Source organism: Sycon ciliatum, chromosome 11 (genome assembly GCF_964019385.1).
Source record: "Sycon ciliatum chromosome 11, ocSycCili1.1, whole genome shotgun sequence".
Lineage (NCBI taxonomy): Eukaryota > Metazoa > Porifera > Calcarea > Leucosolenida > Sycettidae > Sycon > Sycon ciliatum.
Window position 1 is genome coordinate 16322598 of NC_088653.1, and position 18359 is coordinate 16340956.

General features: G+C 46.5%; 1 protein-coding gene across 1 annotated transcript in view; it reads right to left on the reverse strand.

Annotated features, from left to right (window-relative positions):
* The window catches only part of LOC135827614 (fibulin-1-like), a 41501-nt gene extending 23457 nt beyond the window's left edge, over positions 1-18044 (reverse strand). Inside the window, exons 1-3 of the mRNA XM_065340080.1 lie at positions 17783-18044; positions 9941-10026; positions 6156-6287 (exon numbers count right to left, since the gene is read on the reverse strand). Coding sequence (XP_065196152.1) covers positions 6156-6287; positions 9941-10019 — 211 coding nt within the window. The 5' untranslated portion in view covers positions 10020-10026; positions 17783-18044. The remainder of the gene's footprint in view (positions 1-6155; positions 6288-9940; positions 10027-17782) is intronic.
* Between the last annotated feature and the right edge of the window lie 315 nt (positions 18045-18359).

Here is an 18359-nt window from a genome sequence, read left to right on the forward strand (position 1 = left end):
CACAACACCCAGCTCGAAAATAGTATTGAAAGACAATGTACAGAGACTAGGACAAACGTGACAACTATTGAGCAGGGGCTGCACCGAGACGCAGCAGTGATGGTGGGGAATTGCTGGCTCTGCCGACCTGAGGTCTCGGCATCCGTTTCTGTTTTGGGTAAAAAATATCGATAATTACAGACAGCCCCTATATTGTAAGGATAACCCCTATTTAGAAGGTCTTATCTACGCATGCATCTGCGCAAGAACGCACCACCGACCAATCAGGACAGGTCTCATCAGCATTGAACGTTTTCGTTCCTTTCTTCTCAAAATACTACAGGGAATGATGAAAAAAACTAAGGGACTGAAGATGGGCCTTGCCCGAAAATTCGAATAATTTTTTTATCTCTTTTTCTTTTAGTGATTGGTGTAGCCCAGAGACCGTTTGGAGAGTGTTGTCAAGATGTATGGATATAGTGGATGGCTACTGTGGAGTCTTCGCATTTTGAGAAATAAGGGACTACAATTATCAAAACAAATGTTCAGAGATACCGCACTCTGATTACAGTAAAACCTGGTTTAAGCGACCACCCCACGGTGCAAGCAAAAGCGGTCGTCAAAGCCAGGTGGTCTTTATGGGGTATTCACACGACAGGCAAATCCACGTGCACCGGAAAGCTGCTATGGTATTTTACCTGTGAACGAGAAAAGTGCCTGAAAGTGGCTAAAAAGTGAAAGCGAGTTGGGCACCCACTTTCACGATAATCGCCACGTGCACGAGTACATTTACACCAAAAAGCGCGAAACAAGACTTGATTTTTTACGCGGCTCTTTAGAGCATCATAATAACATCGTATGTGTGTTTTGAAAATTTGAAATACCCATGGCTACTGGTCGGTGAAGCATTCAAAAATGCAAAACGTGCCTGTCGTCGAGTGCAGCTGTGTGAATCCACACAGTCACTTTTCTTGTATGTCACTCCCTGTAGACCGTGCAAGTCCCTGTCGTGTGAATACCCCATAAGAACCAGGTCTCACAGTATTTGCGTAGAACTGTCGGTGCACGAAAAAAAAAACGGTCGTTAAGAGCAGGTGGTCGTTAAACGCAGAGGTCGCTTACACCACGTACTACTTACGGTAATGCGTAGATATGACAGAAAGGAGAGAGATATGAAAAGTGAAGAGTTAAAAACAGCATGCAAACCACCAGGTGACAAACAAATGAAAAAAAGAAGAGAAAACGTCAAGAATTCAGGGAACCTAGGGCACCGTTAGGCGCTGCATCTGTCGCTAGGGTTTATCGGGTGTTAGCGGCCGTCGTGAGTTCCCTTCGGGAACGCGAGTTCCCTTCGGGAATGGATACGATAATTTACTTTTTACTTTTCTATTGAATGAACCTGCAGAAGCTTGTCCGTACTAGATAAACCTTGTGTTGTAGAAACTCGTGTTTAGTTTGACAGCATAATTACAAGCTTTGTGCAAGCATTGTACGTCCGCAAGTTAGATCCAGACCTTTGTGTTCATAAGGAAGTTGTTGTTGTCTTTCTTGTTGTTGTTTCAAATCTGTATTCTCACGATAGCCAGTGGCCAATAAGAGATAATAGTGTCAGAGAGGAGAAAGAGTGAGGAAGAATCGGGTGGGCAGGGCCTAGGGATTAATGACTACTTAAGGTGGCTCCTACCCCTCGGGTCCAAATTTTTTTTGTTTGAAACGTGGCTACAAACGATTGCACTTTGTTCCGTTGGATATCTAGTGTACGGAGACAAATTTTTATCAAGTTCTACCGGCCGGTTTCACTCGAGGGAGGGGCCAAACATAGCATACTCACAATTGCCAATTTAGGCCAAAAAATACCGGAAAACCACTTTTTTGGCCGTAGCACCGGTAGTTACCCCCTTTTTCTTGATGTCCAACATCAGGACAGTAGTATACTTGCTAAATATCAGCATAAGCTGTAGAAGTGGGTAGAATTCTGCGAGAAGGTGACCTTTTTTCTCTTTTCGGAATCATCCCATTTCAGCGCACACGTCCCACATATTAGCCCCGCCCACAAGTATTTGACACTGGACTTGCCCTGTATTCGATGGTTATGCTATCATAACCTAATAATGGTACTGTGTAACAAGTTTGAGCAGGTTCTACCGAAGGTAACTCGTGAAATAAAACTTTGAAGTTTCAAGTGATGCCGTATTTCAAGAATCAGCACATTGCACTGGGACATTGTCCAACGCCTTAGAACCCCTGACTCCACCATATGACAGATACGTGTCTTACAATAATTGATTGCAACATCTTCCGAACATAGTAGTAGAGCTTTGGATCATGTTTTAGCAGTTTCCACCGAAGCTAACTACCAAAATAGTACTTTGAAGTCGCCCACATACTAAATGCCATAGCTGAGCTTGTGCATTGAGTGTATGGTCTAAAGGTTTTCACAACTGGCTCCAATGCGGCAGATACGTGTCTTACATTACTTGATTGCAACATCTTCAGAACATAGTAGTAGAGCTTTGGATCAAGTTTTAGCAGTTTCCACCGAAGCTAACTACCAAAATAGAACTTTGAAGTCGCCCACATACTTAATGCCATAGCTGAGCATGTGCATTGAGTGTATGGTCTAAAGGTTTTCACAACTAGCTCCAATGCGGCAGATACGTGTCTTACATTACTTGATTGCAACATCTTCAGAACATAGTAGTAGAGCTTTGGATCAAGTTTAGACAGTTTCTACTGAAGCAAACTACCAAAATAGAACTTTGAAGTCGCCCACATACTAAATGCCATACATGTAGCTGAGCATGTGTATTGAGTGTACATGTATGCTCTAGTGTTTTTCACAACTTTCTCCAACATGAAGCCGATAGTGATGTGGAATTTGTTGACTGCTTTGTCCAAAACATAGTGCTAAAGCAATGCACATTGGGCACTTTCTACTGGTAATGTAATTATTATAATACAGTGTTTGCTGCCAACATAGCAAGACATACTTCTATACTAAATGCGTATTCCACGGGGTACGGTCCAATGGCTTTTCACTTCACATCTAGCCACTGTTCTTCGTGCATTACTTGAATGCTTAGCCGGTCTCCGTGGTAATGAAGCTAAGAGCCACACTGGAGAAGTTTCTACTGAAGCTAACTATCAAAAATATAAAATTTCCAAGATGCTACTATTACATCAAGTAGCTGTGTGCAATGCCACTCTGTTGAACACAGTAAGCAAAATCGAGTCACTAAAACCCTATTTGCCAGATACAAGCTGTTGAGACTGATAGCAGCTGTATGATCTGATATGGATGGCGGTTCCACACTGACCAGCACATGTACACGCGCACAGGCAGAAGAACACACAAGTAATACACCTAACGTTACTTCGAAGTACACTGTGTACATCATGTAAATACAAGCGTATATACAAGCATAACTCCTGTTCTCCACAACTGGCAGTCCTGGGCCACTCCAGCTGGTCAGAGTGCAATACTTTCTGCAGCAGGCTTGACTTGGAAAGCTACTCACAACTGCCATGGCTGCAACATAAGACTTAGTATTACCAGCGCTTTTACAGTGCTACTTGTATTATATTATTGTCAATCCATTGTGGTGCGGCATGGCACTCGTTTTCAACAACCGAGTTTATGTCATTAGTTGCATATCCAACACCAGCAGAAAAAAAGAGGGGTGGGGGGCAAATTACCACAGTTCAACACTAGTCATACTGAACGGCGTTATGCCATGCCAGGCGCGCACACAAAACGCCCGCGCGAGCGCGCATGCATGTACACACCCGGGTGACACACATTGATGCGACTTTACATAGCCTGCACTGTCGTTCTATGTCATAGGAGTGAGTGCACACACATATATGTACATATAGATTGCCTAATTTTGCATACGTAATAAAATTGTATATGTATAGTATACACTGTCACACATGTGCGTGCACATATAGATAAACTCAACGGCATACGCATGAGTGTGTGCCAGTAGGGCCACATGCCAATTATCGGATTAGTCTGTGAAAGTTGCACGGCACGACAAACTTTCGGACAGTCTAAAGATATGACACAATGAATGTGGAATACCCTCCAGCGTGTAAGACCATTTCATATCTATTTCGCAGCGTTTGTGATTTTCGGAGCGTCCCTGTTGATATTTGATGTCCTCACTTGGTTGATGACACAGTCACAAATTATCAAATTCACCTCCAATGCCATCCAATCTGCCGCACGGTTCCGCGATACATGTACAGCGAACGGTGTTGAGGAAAGCCATGCAGCAATAAAACAGTCGAGACTCCCAAGCAGAGGATACAATTCTCGCAACAGCGTATTGAAGTACGAATTGTTCTAAACAATTTTCAAGACACAATTACAAAAATTGAAGTGCGTCTTGAAACGTGTTTGAAGTGCTTCGATGTATTTACCTTCGATCTCCCTGAATCGATCCATCCACAGCTACCTGACGAATTTGCTAGTCAGTGCGGGAGATGATCGAGCAAGTTATAATTATTTGAAGGTCGCGAGATGTCAGTGGCACTGGCAGGAAATCTACACAAGCGTGTTCTGAAATAATTTTCTAATACTCAGGCATGATTCAAGAGCGGACTTTGATTTCTCCCTTCTTATGGTACGAGCACCAGTCGACATTGCATTCTTGGAAAATCTTCTGCGAGTGCTGCCTTCCCCTTTCAGAGAAAGAACGAGTGAAGAGGGACACTAGCAGCAGGTTCTAGCTAGGTCGCCAGAATTGCAGAAAAGCGAGAAGACGTTTCCTACAACGATTGATCGCACAAAAATCATCGCTACCGAAAAATTTACTGAAAATCTACACTTTTCAAACGATGCGCGCGCAGAGGGTGTGAGCCACCTTAAGTGTACGGGAAGGGGTGGTCGCTACACGAGCATACAGAGTTGTGCAACAGCAGAGATATCTGTTGTTGTTGGTGTTTGGCATCGTTGGTAGTGAAGGTGTACAACTAGGTTCCTTGAGCTCTTGACATTTTTTAACTTTCTTTTCTTTTCAAGTGTTTCTCTCCTAGCCAAGGGCTTTCTTTGAACTTTTATCTCTATAGTTGTAGTCCCTTACTTCTCTCCATCATTCCCTGGTATGTAGTATTTTGAGAAAAACGGAACGAAAGCGTTCAGTACTTATGAGACACACACACACACACACAAACACACATGCATACACACACATGCAAATACACACACATGCACACACACCAACACACACACACACAAACACACACACAAACACACACACACACACACACACACACGCATACACACTTGTTGCTTACTGCCGAAACGGGTCACCTGGGTCTCCCCGGGAGAGGGGAGAGAGACTCAAAAGGAATCTTCAAAAGATGACTCAATTGGCTATTGAACCGCCCAACGGCCGACACCCCTGAAATGTCCAAAACTCTGAGTGGACTTGAAAATGATCCCACTTATGGGCTCACCAAACCTCAGTAAGGGGTGAGGATGAGGTGCAGAAAAAAAAAGGATTGACGGCATCAGGGTATCCGTCCCGGGATCCAACTGCAGTTAACCCTGCCCCCTGTGAAGGTAATACTTGCTACTAGGGTGGGTGGCTAAATCAGAGTGGATGTGATAAAGGCTTCACTAGCACCGTTGATTACACAAGAGTTAATCTAGCCAGAGCAGTTCATGGTTAACAGGTATGTAAACTTCAAAAAGACCGTTTATGAACACTGGAACCAACGAAGGTGGCAGGTACAACATTACACCTTCAAGCAGCCGAGCCCGTTGCCAACAGACCCAACAAAACCAGGCATAAGTGACCCACCAACCGAACTAGCTGACACACATACACACACACACACACACACACACACACACACGCAAACACACACACACATGCAAACACACACACACACACACATACACATACACACACACACACACACACACACACACACACACACACGCACACTCAGACATGCCCATCGCGGAAGCGATGATGGCGAATGTTAGACACTGCAACTTGTGCTGGGATTACACCATTCAACAGCTTGCACACATACACACACACAAACAAAAACACACACACACACACACATGCACACATTCTCAGCATGAACACTCAATCATTAAGTGCCGGCCATGGGATTGGCATGACGACAACACAGATTCATCATGGTACACCACTGACCTTGACATTCATATCTCGTTCGGTTGAAAGCATACCCATTTAGGCAGCTACATAAGTAGGAATCACCATTGCTTAAACACATCGTTTTAAAACCACAGGGATATGGGTTGCATTTATTCGGGGTAGCCTGAACTGAGCACATAAGATACAACCAAAAATCAGAAGAACACAAAATATCAGTGTATTGCATTTCTTCAAGTTTCAAACGATCCGTCGGGGAAGTGGACGACTGCGTGAAAAGAGAAGAAAAAATGCCAGGCCCACCAGGACCGTCAGGCGAAATAGCACGTCATCGTATATTTGAGACCAGCGGGAAGAAGATGACGACATCCACTCATTTAGTATCTGTGTACACAAATGTGCTGTGGGTGTGACTTTGTTTGTCAGTTTTGACATCAAACCCTGTGGTTCCATGCCTAGCATGTAGGTCAGAAACATCCTGCAAAGTTTGAATGATGTAGGTAGAACGATCGCGCCGCCAACCGTACATTTTGAAATACTGTTCGTAGTATACCTTCCACCATTGAAATTTCGAATTTCTTGCTGAGAGGGGTAGCTTGGAACCTCGATATGGCTTGTTCCAGGCATGCTGTGAAGCGAAACCCTGTTGAAGTAGTGGTGGGGATCTGCCCTGCAACTGCTACAAAAAAAATGATTTGACCTGAAAAAGCGTGAGACCGCGAATCTCGGTTGAATATTAAGTATTTCAAACCTTTTTAGATGAAGATGGAGTTCTTTTTGGACATGGATGTCGCGGCAAAGACATGGTTTCCGACTTCTGGCGTCTGGTGAAGCCAGGGATCATTAACGACCTGACTGGACAAAATTTGTCCAGACAAAATTTGTCCAGTCAGGTAAGCTTGTGTTTGGATCGCGTTCTGCTCGATGTGGTAGATCACAAACAATTTTGATATCGCACAAAATGAACTCTGCATCGCACGTACGGTATTTATATTCAGAAAATCGCAAAAAGTGTCTCTGACTCTCTGTGTGGCCATCCTATGCCACAAGAAACTCCAATCAGGCTCCTATGTCTTCTGCCTTTTTGATTGAATGTCCACTTTGTTTGAACAACGAACACAACAATCGAGGACGGCTTTGCAATGAAAAATACAGCTATACTGGAGCTGAAAAAAAGAAAAGAAAAAACGTCCCCAGGATGAGATTCGAGTACACGAGTCTCTCCCGGCAGGTTCTGTGGATGTCGTTCATAGATGCGTAATTTCGCGTGACGTCGATCCCGGGACCTCGCTTGCCAAGAGCAATGCTCTAACCAACTGAGCTATGGGACCAGGCCGAACCTAGAAGACGCCCTTTTTTTTGTGTTTCTTTATTTGAATTCGCTAGTACACACCATGTGGCATCATTTATGATCCACAGCAAGAAGGCAGCAATGCCTGTACCTATGGTGAAGTAAAATAAAAGGCAACATAACATAACACCGGCTACAAAACCAATTACATGGAAAGCGAATGTGAGGATGGAATGGGGAGATGGAGGAGAGGGGTCAATGCTCTAAATAACTTGTTCAGCAGTGTGCACAGTGTACAGTACCTCCCACACAAAGGACAAGAATCACACAAGTTATTTTGCCTTGTCAAAGTCAATCGTCGAAAAAAATACGTTTTGGCGGTCCGAATACGTCCTGCTTTCATGTGCCATTACGGGCTAAACAATTCTTTTTTTACAAGGAACGCTCTTTGCATGATTCACAATTACAAGCTGATTTTAAGAGTACATATCCAGGAGATATAGAGCGGGCAGGACCTGTGAAGCTGCTCAGCCGACCTGGAGGTCTCGGCGTCATGGCTCGCCAGATGCACAGGAGATATAGAGCGGGCAGGACCTGTGAAGCTGCTCAGCCGACCTGGAGGTCTCGGCGTCATGGCTCGCCAGATGCACAGGAGATATAGAGCGGGCAGGACCTGTGAAGCTGCTCAGCCGACCTGGAGGTCTCGGCGTCATGGCTCGCCAGATGCACAGGAGATATAGAGCGGGCAGGACCTGTGAAGCTGCTCAGCCGACCTGGAGGTCTCGGCGTCATGGCTCGCCAGATGCACAGGAGATATAGAGCGGGCAGGACCTGTGAAGCTGCTCAGCCGACCTGGAGGTCTCGGCGTCATGGCTCGCCAGATGCACAGGAGATATAGAGCGGGCAGGACCTGTGAAGCTGCTCAGCCGACCTGGAGGTCTCGGCGTCATGGCTCGCCAGATGCACAGGAGATATAGAGCGGGCAGGACCTGTGAAGCTGCTCAGCCGACCTGGAGGTCTCGGCGTCATGGCTCGCCAGATGCACAGGAGATATAGAGCGGGCAGGACCTGTGAAGCTGCTCAGCCGACCTGGAGGTCTCGGCGTCATGGCTCGCCAGATGCACAGGAGATATAGAGCGGGCAGGACCTGTGAAGCTGCTCAGCCGACCTGGAGGTCTCGGCGTCATGGCTCGCCAGATGCACAGGAGATATAGAGCGGGCAGGACCTGTGAAGCTGCTCAGCCGACCTGGAGGTCTCGGCGTCATGGCTCGCCAGATGCACAGGAGATATAGAGCGGGCAGGACCTGTGAAGCTGCTCAGCCGACCTGGAGGTCTCGGCGTCATGGCTCGCCAGATGCACAGGAGATATAGAGCGGGCAGGACCTGTGAAGCTGCTCAGCCGACCTGGAGGTCTCGGCGTCATGGCTCGCCAGATGCACCTTGGTGTGCATGTGCCGGGATGGGGGTGCTGAAGGACGTTCTACCAACCCTTCAACAGAGCCGCTTGGTTTGCCAACTCGAATGCCGGAATTGGGCCAGCCGGTATGTCGGTCAACCTGCTCAGCACCTGAGCGCACGCATCCAGCAACATGTCCCGCTGTGGATTTTGTCGGCGTCATCTAAACACTCGGGGCATGTTCGTTTGCGCGAATCCGTGGGCCCCGGATCCGAATTCGCCAAATTTCTACACGTTCGATAGTACGAATCCGGATCCCGGTCCCACTGAATCGGATCCAGTCAACCCAGCACACAGATCCAGGTTCGACGGGTTCATTTGCATTGTTCCTACCATAGTGTCTTGCATTAAAGCCTATCTCGAATAGAATCCTGTTTTGAATAGAAACCTGATTTCAAGATGCGCTCTCAGCATGTAAGCTTGGTTTTAGTGTTGACACATATAGAAATACCTGGTTTTAGTGTTGACACGCATAGAAATACCTGGTTTGAATAGAAGCCTGATGTGAATAGAAGCCTAGCCCTGGCATCGGTTTCTACAGGAATACGCCCGGCTTTAAGCAAGAGTATGTCTCATTGGAGTATGTGCTGAGCAAGAGTACCGTAGAATCCCGCCAGGCCAGAGCGCCCCGTCTCTCCCATGCGCCCCTTATCCCCGACTTCCTGCCGGGGAAGTGAGAATCCTCGTATGGCTCCGTGAAGTAAACAACATGTGTGAGGCCGTACAACACTGCAGAACCGTGCTCAACCTGGTTGGAAATGTCCGCAGTACTTCACACAATCTTGACCAGGGATCGCACACACCCTGAGTTTTGACGGGTCTGTACGACCCCGGGGCTCTTAAACCTTTGGTCAGTGTACGAGATGCACGAACAGTTTTCGCACGGTGAGTACGTTTTCATGTGGTACAGAATGCGGCAGGTAGGACACTCCCATCCGCCCCTCCCCACCTAAACCTACTCGAAGGGTGGCGGAGGTGGGGGCACTCTGGCGCGATTCTACGGTATGTGTCATCGGAGTATTGTATCATTATTAAAAGCGAGTTGCACTGTGAAAGCAAAAACCACATGTGCTTACCCAGTGTCGTTGTCATCGCCAACGCCTCGACGAGGACAATAACGGCGAAGAGTGCACGTCGTGCCATGGCCTGCACCATCGGTGAGCTGCAGAGGGTGCAAAAGAAAACACGGGAAGCAAAACGACTCGCCAACGGCTTCCCACGCGGAATAAACACTGATTGAGCCCATTGCGCATTGCCAAATATGGGAGGTACGAGTAATGCATGTGAGTACACTGGGATCAGGAATGTACTGGAGTGGTAAACACCCCAGACGACCATGCCCAGGTTGCTGTGTGGGGTGTTGATGGTACAAATTACGTCATTGCAAAATGGGCTTATTGCTCAGCAAAGAAAGCCATAAATAGGTACATGTAGTTTAGAGCAGAGCTCTATGATTGAACAAATGTTATAGGGTGTTCACACGACGTGAAAATGAACGAAAACATGTTTTGTGTAAAAGTGGACAAGCTGCCCATCGGATTCACACGGACAACAGACCCGTGCAAATCTCGCATGCGTCTGCAGATCTGTGTACTCATGTACTTGAGTACCATACTCAAGTACGTTAGCTGTTTTTACACGCGTGCAAAGGACAAACGTGGGCCTAGGACCCACGAGCAAGTTTATCAAGATTTTGCACGCGCTTGGGTCACACGAGTAAAAAGAGCACCACACACGTGAGTTTGCGCATCGTGTGAATCCCCTATAAGCTTGCAGAACTGGGTTAATAAATTATGGAAAGTGTGTCAGAGATGAAAGAAAGACTCTCCCCTAGTGAAATGTTATCGGTGCTCTGTGCACGCACTAGAACTTCGGACTTGGGTCCGGTTCATGATTCATTCAGCGGGGCGTAGCTTGTCCCCTGTTAAGGGGGTGCACGGCCGCATATGTGCAGGATGGCTGCATGTTATTCATGGTCATCATGCGCATTCTAAACCTAGGTCGAAATTCTTGGGGGGGGGGGGGGGGGGGGCGGCATGTGCCCCCCCCCCCCCCCCCCCCCCGTGCCCCATGCGGGCGACACGCCTGCTCATCATTCTCAATAACCCTGCCAGGATGTTTTGCTTTTCATCAGTGCGTGACCCGCCTAGCATTCTCCCCTCCCCCCCCCCTTTCCTCTTCTTTATAAAAAAAAATAGACGATACGCATGCATGTGGGTGCGTGTGTGTGGCTGTGTCATGGAGGCTTAGTTTTCCGCATCGGTAGGAAAGCCACCACCCTTCAAGGATCAATTCACAATGAGTGAGTAAGTTGTGTTATATTTTGAAGTGCACCCGTAGGTTGGGATTTAGGGGTTGTCAGCCGTTGGGCACCAAATGAGTTACCGTATTATCTTCAACAAAAGCCCAGGTCTCCAATAATAGCTCAGTCTCCAATAATGACTCGGGTTGAGTGTTGTTTGAAATATTAAAAGGGAACTTCTCCCAAAAATCAAAACGTCATGGTCCGTAGAGTTTTGGACGCTGAGTCGAATGGTGAAGGTCCCACTTCGATCCGAGCAAGCGTTCCCGAGATGTCTTCGGTTGAAATTGTACTTAACAACCATATGTTTGGTTATTTGAAGAAACATTATCTCGAACCCAGTTTGAAATGTCTGTGTAAAGATGCGCATACAGGTGGGTGGCCAGGTAGCCATCGTTAAACTTTCTGCACGTTATCATGCCAAAATTACAAAAACGTTTTGGTTGTTAGACTTTCCGGTTTTACAGTGCTTCGAAGTACGCAACAAGTATATTGATTGCATATGTAAACGCAGCACAACATGCCGCCGCCCGCGCGCGCATTTGTAACGGTGTTTATCGGTCTACTGCTTCCTTCCTGGTGCCCATGCTATTGCAAAACATCAGTCATGACAATATTACCGAGGTCGGGGTTTCGAAAATCAGTGTTGGTATGGTCAGTTTATGCCTACATTGCATATAAACTGGAATTGGCTGGATAGTGGGGCATTGAAAACATAGAACCACAGCCTCGAATAATAGCACAGTCTCTAATAGTAGCGCGGGTAGAGCTGTCACTGAAATAATAAGAACCCTGGGCTCTTATTAGAGAAAAAATGTGTCTTTCCAAGATTTCTTTTGGATTTCTCTCCTGTCATCGCGGGGAAAATCACGATTCCGTGGGTGCAACGTTTTCTGCAATTTTGACGACTTCTTATATAAGTCCCACGATTTTCGCAAATTCTCTGCAATTTAAAAAGTTCTGTTGCATTAAAAACAAACGTCGAAAGCCTTTGCTTGTGTCACATGATCTTGGTCTTGCTACTCCATAGTCTGTACATGTGATTAGCAAGCACAATTACTTGAGGACTGAAGGGCATGTGTAGTATCCCTGCCCGACCACTACGGAAGCAGTACGGAACTAATACGGAGCTTGCCTGATGTATATTTAGTGTATCTCCGTATGTAAGCGTACGTCGTCTGCTGCATAAAAGCGGCTGCGCATTTCTGTTTTGATAAAGAGAAGATTAGATTAGATTAGATTGGATAGCAATGAAAGCTAACTCGAAGAATAAGGATTCAGCCTCTAGGTGAGCACCGGAGAGAAAGTTAGTTATTTTGCCGCTTCTTCTTTCACGAACGATTATATCTCAGGTGTGTACCTGAAAGTAGAATAAAAGTACTTCGAAGTAATTCTTCTTGATTTCACCGCGCCTACCACTCGGCGACCTATTACATTGTTGGCAGCGGTGTAGTTTTAAATAGAACAACGTGATTCGACCCCAGACCCCCACGGCTCAACCCGCTGCAGCTCCCTGCGACGAATCAAGATGAGAATCATGTTTCGTGCCGTCCTGGGCTTGGCCCTACTTATTAGCCTGCAGCTCAGTCAGGGTGCTAGCGTGGATCACCCTTCTCTCCGCACGGCACTCACTGGAGACTCCGATGGCGATTCCAAGCGACCCGCTACCTACATGTATACTACCGGTGGTGATGGCGAAGCTGATGAGGACGACGACATGCAGGCTGCTGACCAAGACAAGGAGGGTATTCCCCAAGACCAGCAGCGTTTGATTTTCGCCGGCACGCAGTTGGCAGACGGCCGAACCCTGAGTGACTACAACGTTCAGCAGGAGTCCACTATTCACTTGGTACTTCGTCTCCGTGGTGGGATGCAGATTTTCGTCAACACTCTTCCTGGCTAGACCATCACTCTTTACGTCGCGCAAAGCGATGTTCTCGACAATGTGAAGACCATGATTCAAGACGAGGAGGGAGGTCATTTGTCTGACGCCGAGCTAGCCGCTCTGGGTGACCGGCTCAACCAAGATGAAGATAAAACCTGGCTCGCCCTCCGCCATAGCTCCAGCCGCCGCCGTGGTTACTAACGCTGATTCCAGGTATGGCATTTTCTTTCCTGTCTTCCTTCAGTCTACCTGTTCTCTTCAGTCTTCCTTTATGCGAGTGTGTGAATCCAGTTTAGTTTGGTAGGCGTCTGATCATGGTGAGCCACGGCTTACCCAGCTAACGTGGGACAATGTGTGTGACAACGCCCCTTATAGTTATAGTGTATTCAGTTCGGTTTTTGAACTGCGATGTTCCTGGCGGGTTGTGCCAGCGTAGTGCAGCAAGAGTGCTGTGGTTTCAGGTCCTATTTGGAGAACAGTTCTTTCCCTTTTGACCCCGTGAGATCGTGTGAACCTGGTGTGCTTTTACTTCTATTTTATGATTTGTTATCAGTTCATTTCTTCTGTCTACTCTAAACGTTATCATTTCCGATATAATTTGCCATCTTCCGGTTGACGCTGTTGTTCGTAACTCCTCACTAATTTTTGAAAATCACGAGGGCGTGATTATCTGTAGGAAGGGAGGGTGTAGTATCCCTGCCCGACCACTACGGAAGCAGTACGGAACTAATACGGAGCTTGCCTGATGTATATTTAGTGTATCTCCGTATGTAAGCGTACGTCGTCTGCTGCATAAAAGCGGCTGCGCATTTCTGTTTTGATAAAGAGAAGATTAGATTAGATTAGATTGGATAGCAATGAAAGCTAACTCGAAGAATAAGGATTCAGCCTCTAGGTGAGCACCGGAGAGAAAGTTAGTTATTTTGCCGCTTCTTCTTTCACGAACGATTATATCTCAGGTGTGTACCTGAAAGTAGAATAAAAGTACTTCGAAGTAATTCTTCTTGATTTCACCGCGCCTACCACTCGGCGACCTATTACACATGCATTTCATGATGTAAATTTCCTCGCTCAGTACTGTTTGATAAACCAAACATGGATACGTTGAACGAGGAATTTGTCTAATAATTCAATCCGTCACTGAACGAATCAGGAGCGTCGGACACGGCACGATCACTACGGTATTGACAGTACTACTTTGTGCCCCCAGCTACCCCGTCAATAAAATAAAATACACTGACTTGGGCAGGGAAATTTCAAAAATTTCAAAAATTTCAAAAATTTCCCTCACCCCTGTAGCGACCTCGCCGCATGACGTCAACTCCCTCACTACTTGTACGCATGCGCATGAAACATTTCATCCTCTTTGTTCTAAACTAAACAACAACTATTAGACAAAGTTGCCCTCTCCTCGGAGTTGTAATTATTAGGCCCCAGGGTGGTATGTCCCTGTATTCATCTGTCTCCCCCGTGAACAGATCCGACCTCTGTCACCTTTTGGTTACCTAACCCCCCCCCCCCCCCCACGAGTAAATTGTATTATTTTCAGGTGGCTCACCGTACCACACTAAAAACCCTTTGAGTTTCCGACGCCCCTGTGAATATTCTATAAATCCAACACAATCAAGTCACACAGGCATGCATGTTGCAGCGAGCGGAAGCTGACAAGTCGCGAGCTTAGGGCTATCCGACGTTATCGATAATTTTAACGAAACGAAAAAGTGTAGTTAGGACCCCCCCCCCCTGAACGAAAAATAGATTGACTTGACAGCAAGAATGTCTTTAAGTCTTACATATCAATATTTTCCAAAACGAAACTCCCCTTGACCCACCCACCCATATACGAAATTTTTTCTCTTCATGTGAAAGATAGATAATTATGGACGGCCCCTTACAGCTAGCCACCCACCTAAGCAGTGCAGTACACAAATGGCACTACAAGTGCTGCAGAGACACACCGGATGCGAGCGAGATCTTGTACAGATACCGTACGGGCAGAAATTTTCGTCGGTCAATAATTTCGTTCAACTCCAAGCTATGAATTTGAGCGAGGTTTGACCGAGTTATGACCTGTTGAAGTTTCACAAACAAATGTGCAGAATTCTACACATTCAAGTATGGGTCGGCTTGCTGTTGTAAATTCCCTGCATTTTTGGGGTTTTTCTTTCGGGATTTCCCCACAGTCAGGGACAGTCTCTCCATTCTTCGGGGATACTCACTTGGCCAGTTTATGGTAGTGAGCAATTACAAACATGGCAGTGAGCGCTCGCGTAGATGGATGTGTGCGCGCGTGTGTGTGTGTGTGTGTGTGTGTGTGTGTGTGTGTGTGTGTGTGTGTGTGTGTGTGTGCGCATGTGTGCGTGTGTGTGTATGTGTGTGTGTGGGTGTGTATGTGTGGGTGTGGGGGGGGGGGGGGGGGGCGTGTGTGTGTGTATGTGTGTGTGTGTGTGTTTGTGTGTGTGTGCGTTTGTGTGTGTGTGTGTGTGTGCGTGTGCGTGTGTGTGTGTGCTTCATCCCAGGTTTTCACAGCGTCAATACCCAAGCAAATGTTCCGCTACAGTAGGCACGCAACCCTACAGTGCTCTAGAAGTGGACTTTTGTCGGCACATCAGTAATCTACTCGGGTCAAACATTTTTCATGTAAATTTGTATTTTTTTGTATTTTAGTATATTTAAGGATTTCCCAAAGGCTTTGGGCCTGTCGAGGGGATCTCCTGCAAGAAGAATGAAATGACAACTTTATGTAGAGGGAGCAGTTAATCGAGGATAGGCTAAGGAAATAGATCGAGGCATACAAAATCTGGTAATTAAGGAGTTGGGATACCGTCAGTGTAATGAATATATCGGCGAAAATGCTGATAGAGAGAATGCTTGAATTCGGGGAGGCTGGTTATAGCGGTAAGAGAAGGCGGTAGGCAATTCCATAGCATTGCAGCTTTGTTGGAAAAGAGGGAAGAAAAACGCACACCGTGATAATTGATGTTAAGTTTGTTTGGTCTTCTTGGACTTGAAGACAATGAAAGGTGAACATGTTGGAGGTGTTCTGGAGATATATGTATAAGTTTAAATAGAGTAACAAGAGCTGATACTTGCGTAAATGCTCACCTTTTTCATCATTTACAGAGGCTGTGCGTCTTCTAGAGTGCTCAATTCACAATCCATCATTTACTTGGACACGGATAGAGAGCCAAGGATACATTTAAAGCAAAGAAAAAAGAAGTCTGAAGAAAATGTTGAACGGCCTCTGCTGGGATGACGACTACACCATAGCTCAGTGGTTAGAGCATCGCTGGCTACAAGCGAGGGTCCCTGGTTCGAGTCCTGGTGGTGACAGTCAATTTTTTCTTCAGACTTTTCCCGTTTGTCTCTTTCCCTCAAACCAGTTAATATTTTAAAGAAAAAAGGACCAAGAAACTACAAGTTACACTATTAAGTCCACAGATGTGCTAGAGCTGTTAGCCAGCTACCGTAAAATCCCTCCAGAGCGCTCCGCCGCTCTCATCCGCCCCTCCCTGACTTCTTGTCAGGGAAGTGATTGATTGTATCCTCGTATGACTCTGTGTTACCGCGCTCTACTGCAGACGCGTCCTCGACCCGGTTGGAAATGTACGCAACAGTGCCCACCCTCTTGACCAGGGATCGCACAAACCTTGAGTTTTGACGGGTCTGTACTACTCCTGGCTCTTGACCTTCGGTCGGTGTACGAGATGCACGACCAGTTTTCGTAGGGGGAGTACTTTTTCATGTAGTACTGAATGCGGCAAGTAGGACTCGCCCATCCGCCCCTCCCCACCTGAAGCGTCGAGGAGGTAGGGGCGCTCTGGCGGGATTTTACGGTAGTTTTAGAACGTCAGTACCGTCGGTCAGTGCCGTGCAATGTTTTCGGATGAGCTGATTGTTTAGTAACGGGTGGTGTTAGTGGACATTATAGGGTAACTTGTAGTTTCTTGGTCCTTTTCTTTATTAGGGCGATAAATAGTATAAGCGAAGCAGACATTACGAAATGATCAATGAGAATACATGTATGTTAAAATTGATTTTCCCCTGATGATAGTCTCAAGAAAATCGATTAGGAACATCAATTTTTACATACATGTATTCTCATTGATCATTTCGTAATGTCCGCTTCGCTTATACTATTTATCGCCTTAATAAAGTTATTGTCTCCTCGTCGCCTATTCATTTTTTCTTTATCATAATTATTATTATTCTAGACTTTCAACCTAGGTTGATTTGAGAGTGCCCATGCAAACGCAACCTTGCAGTTACCGCATAATAATTATGTACTTTTGCTGATGGCGGACACTCACATCATAACTATGTTCCAATTACAATCGAAACGTAGTACGACTGAAATGCAACGATTACACTCTGTGGGGTCATACTACGTGCCATCCGGACCAGGGGCAGGCCAGCTCGCGCCCACTTCGGATGTCTACTGTTGTCATCCGATAGGCGATAAGGCCACTGATTCGCATAACAGCTGCTTGTGATATTGTTCAGCTGAGTAGGGCTCTTTCAGTGAACGCAGGTTTACCACTCACAGCACAATATGTCATAGAGTCATACTACGTGATACTACGTGACCTTACTTGAACTGCACGGAGCGAGGCGATGCGAGTCTTCGCCGACGCCCTCGCCAATCCATGCTGCAGCACACGCTGGGCGAGCCTATGCTCTCCCGACACCTGCCCACGGGCCATTTATGATTAACACAGCCAATACACTTACACAGAAATCCAGTTACTGAGGGGGCACAAGTACGCCGGATGTCGTCAACCTGGTCGTCAGGAGTCTTTTCGCCAATCCCACGATCCAAAATAAATTCAGCGAGCCGCCTCCGAGATTACGGCAGATACCGGGCTTCGTCCACACCGCCAGCGGCCAGAACGTTCTTACAGGCAACTAATACTTCCACGAAATTCGCCAGCTAATGGTTGCTGCAGTTAGTTTGCTTAGACGATTCTAAAAACAAGAAAGCACATCTCCTTTATCAAAGACCAACTATTCGATTCCTCGGTCACCGAATCAAAATATCAAAATCTAGTCAGTCGTGCCACAGATAGCTATTGCTTGATTTATACACTGGTTTCGTATTAGAGAAATTCGTCGGCATATGCTGCCAAATAAGTCACTCGATCCCCATAGTATTGCGTTCGATGTCGACGGAAGTGGACGAGCAACAATGTTACATTGCAATAGACGGCTTGCAGCGCCTCTCGGGGGATGCCGTACAGGTACGCACGACTGGCGAGTCGCAAAATAGCGCAGTACATGATTGCACCTGACGTATTTCGAAGACTCTCTG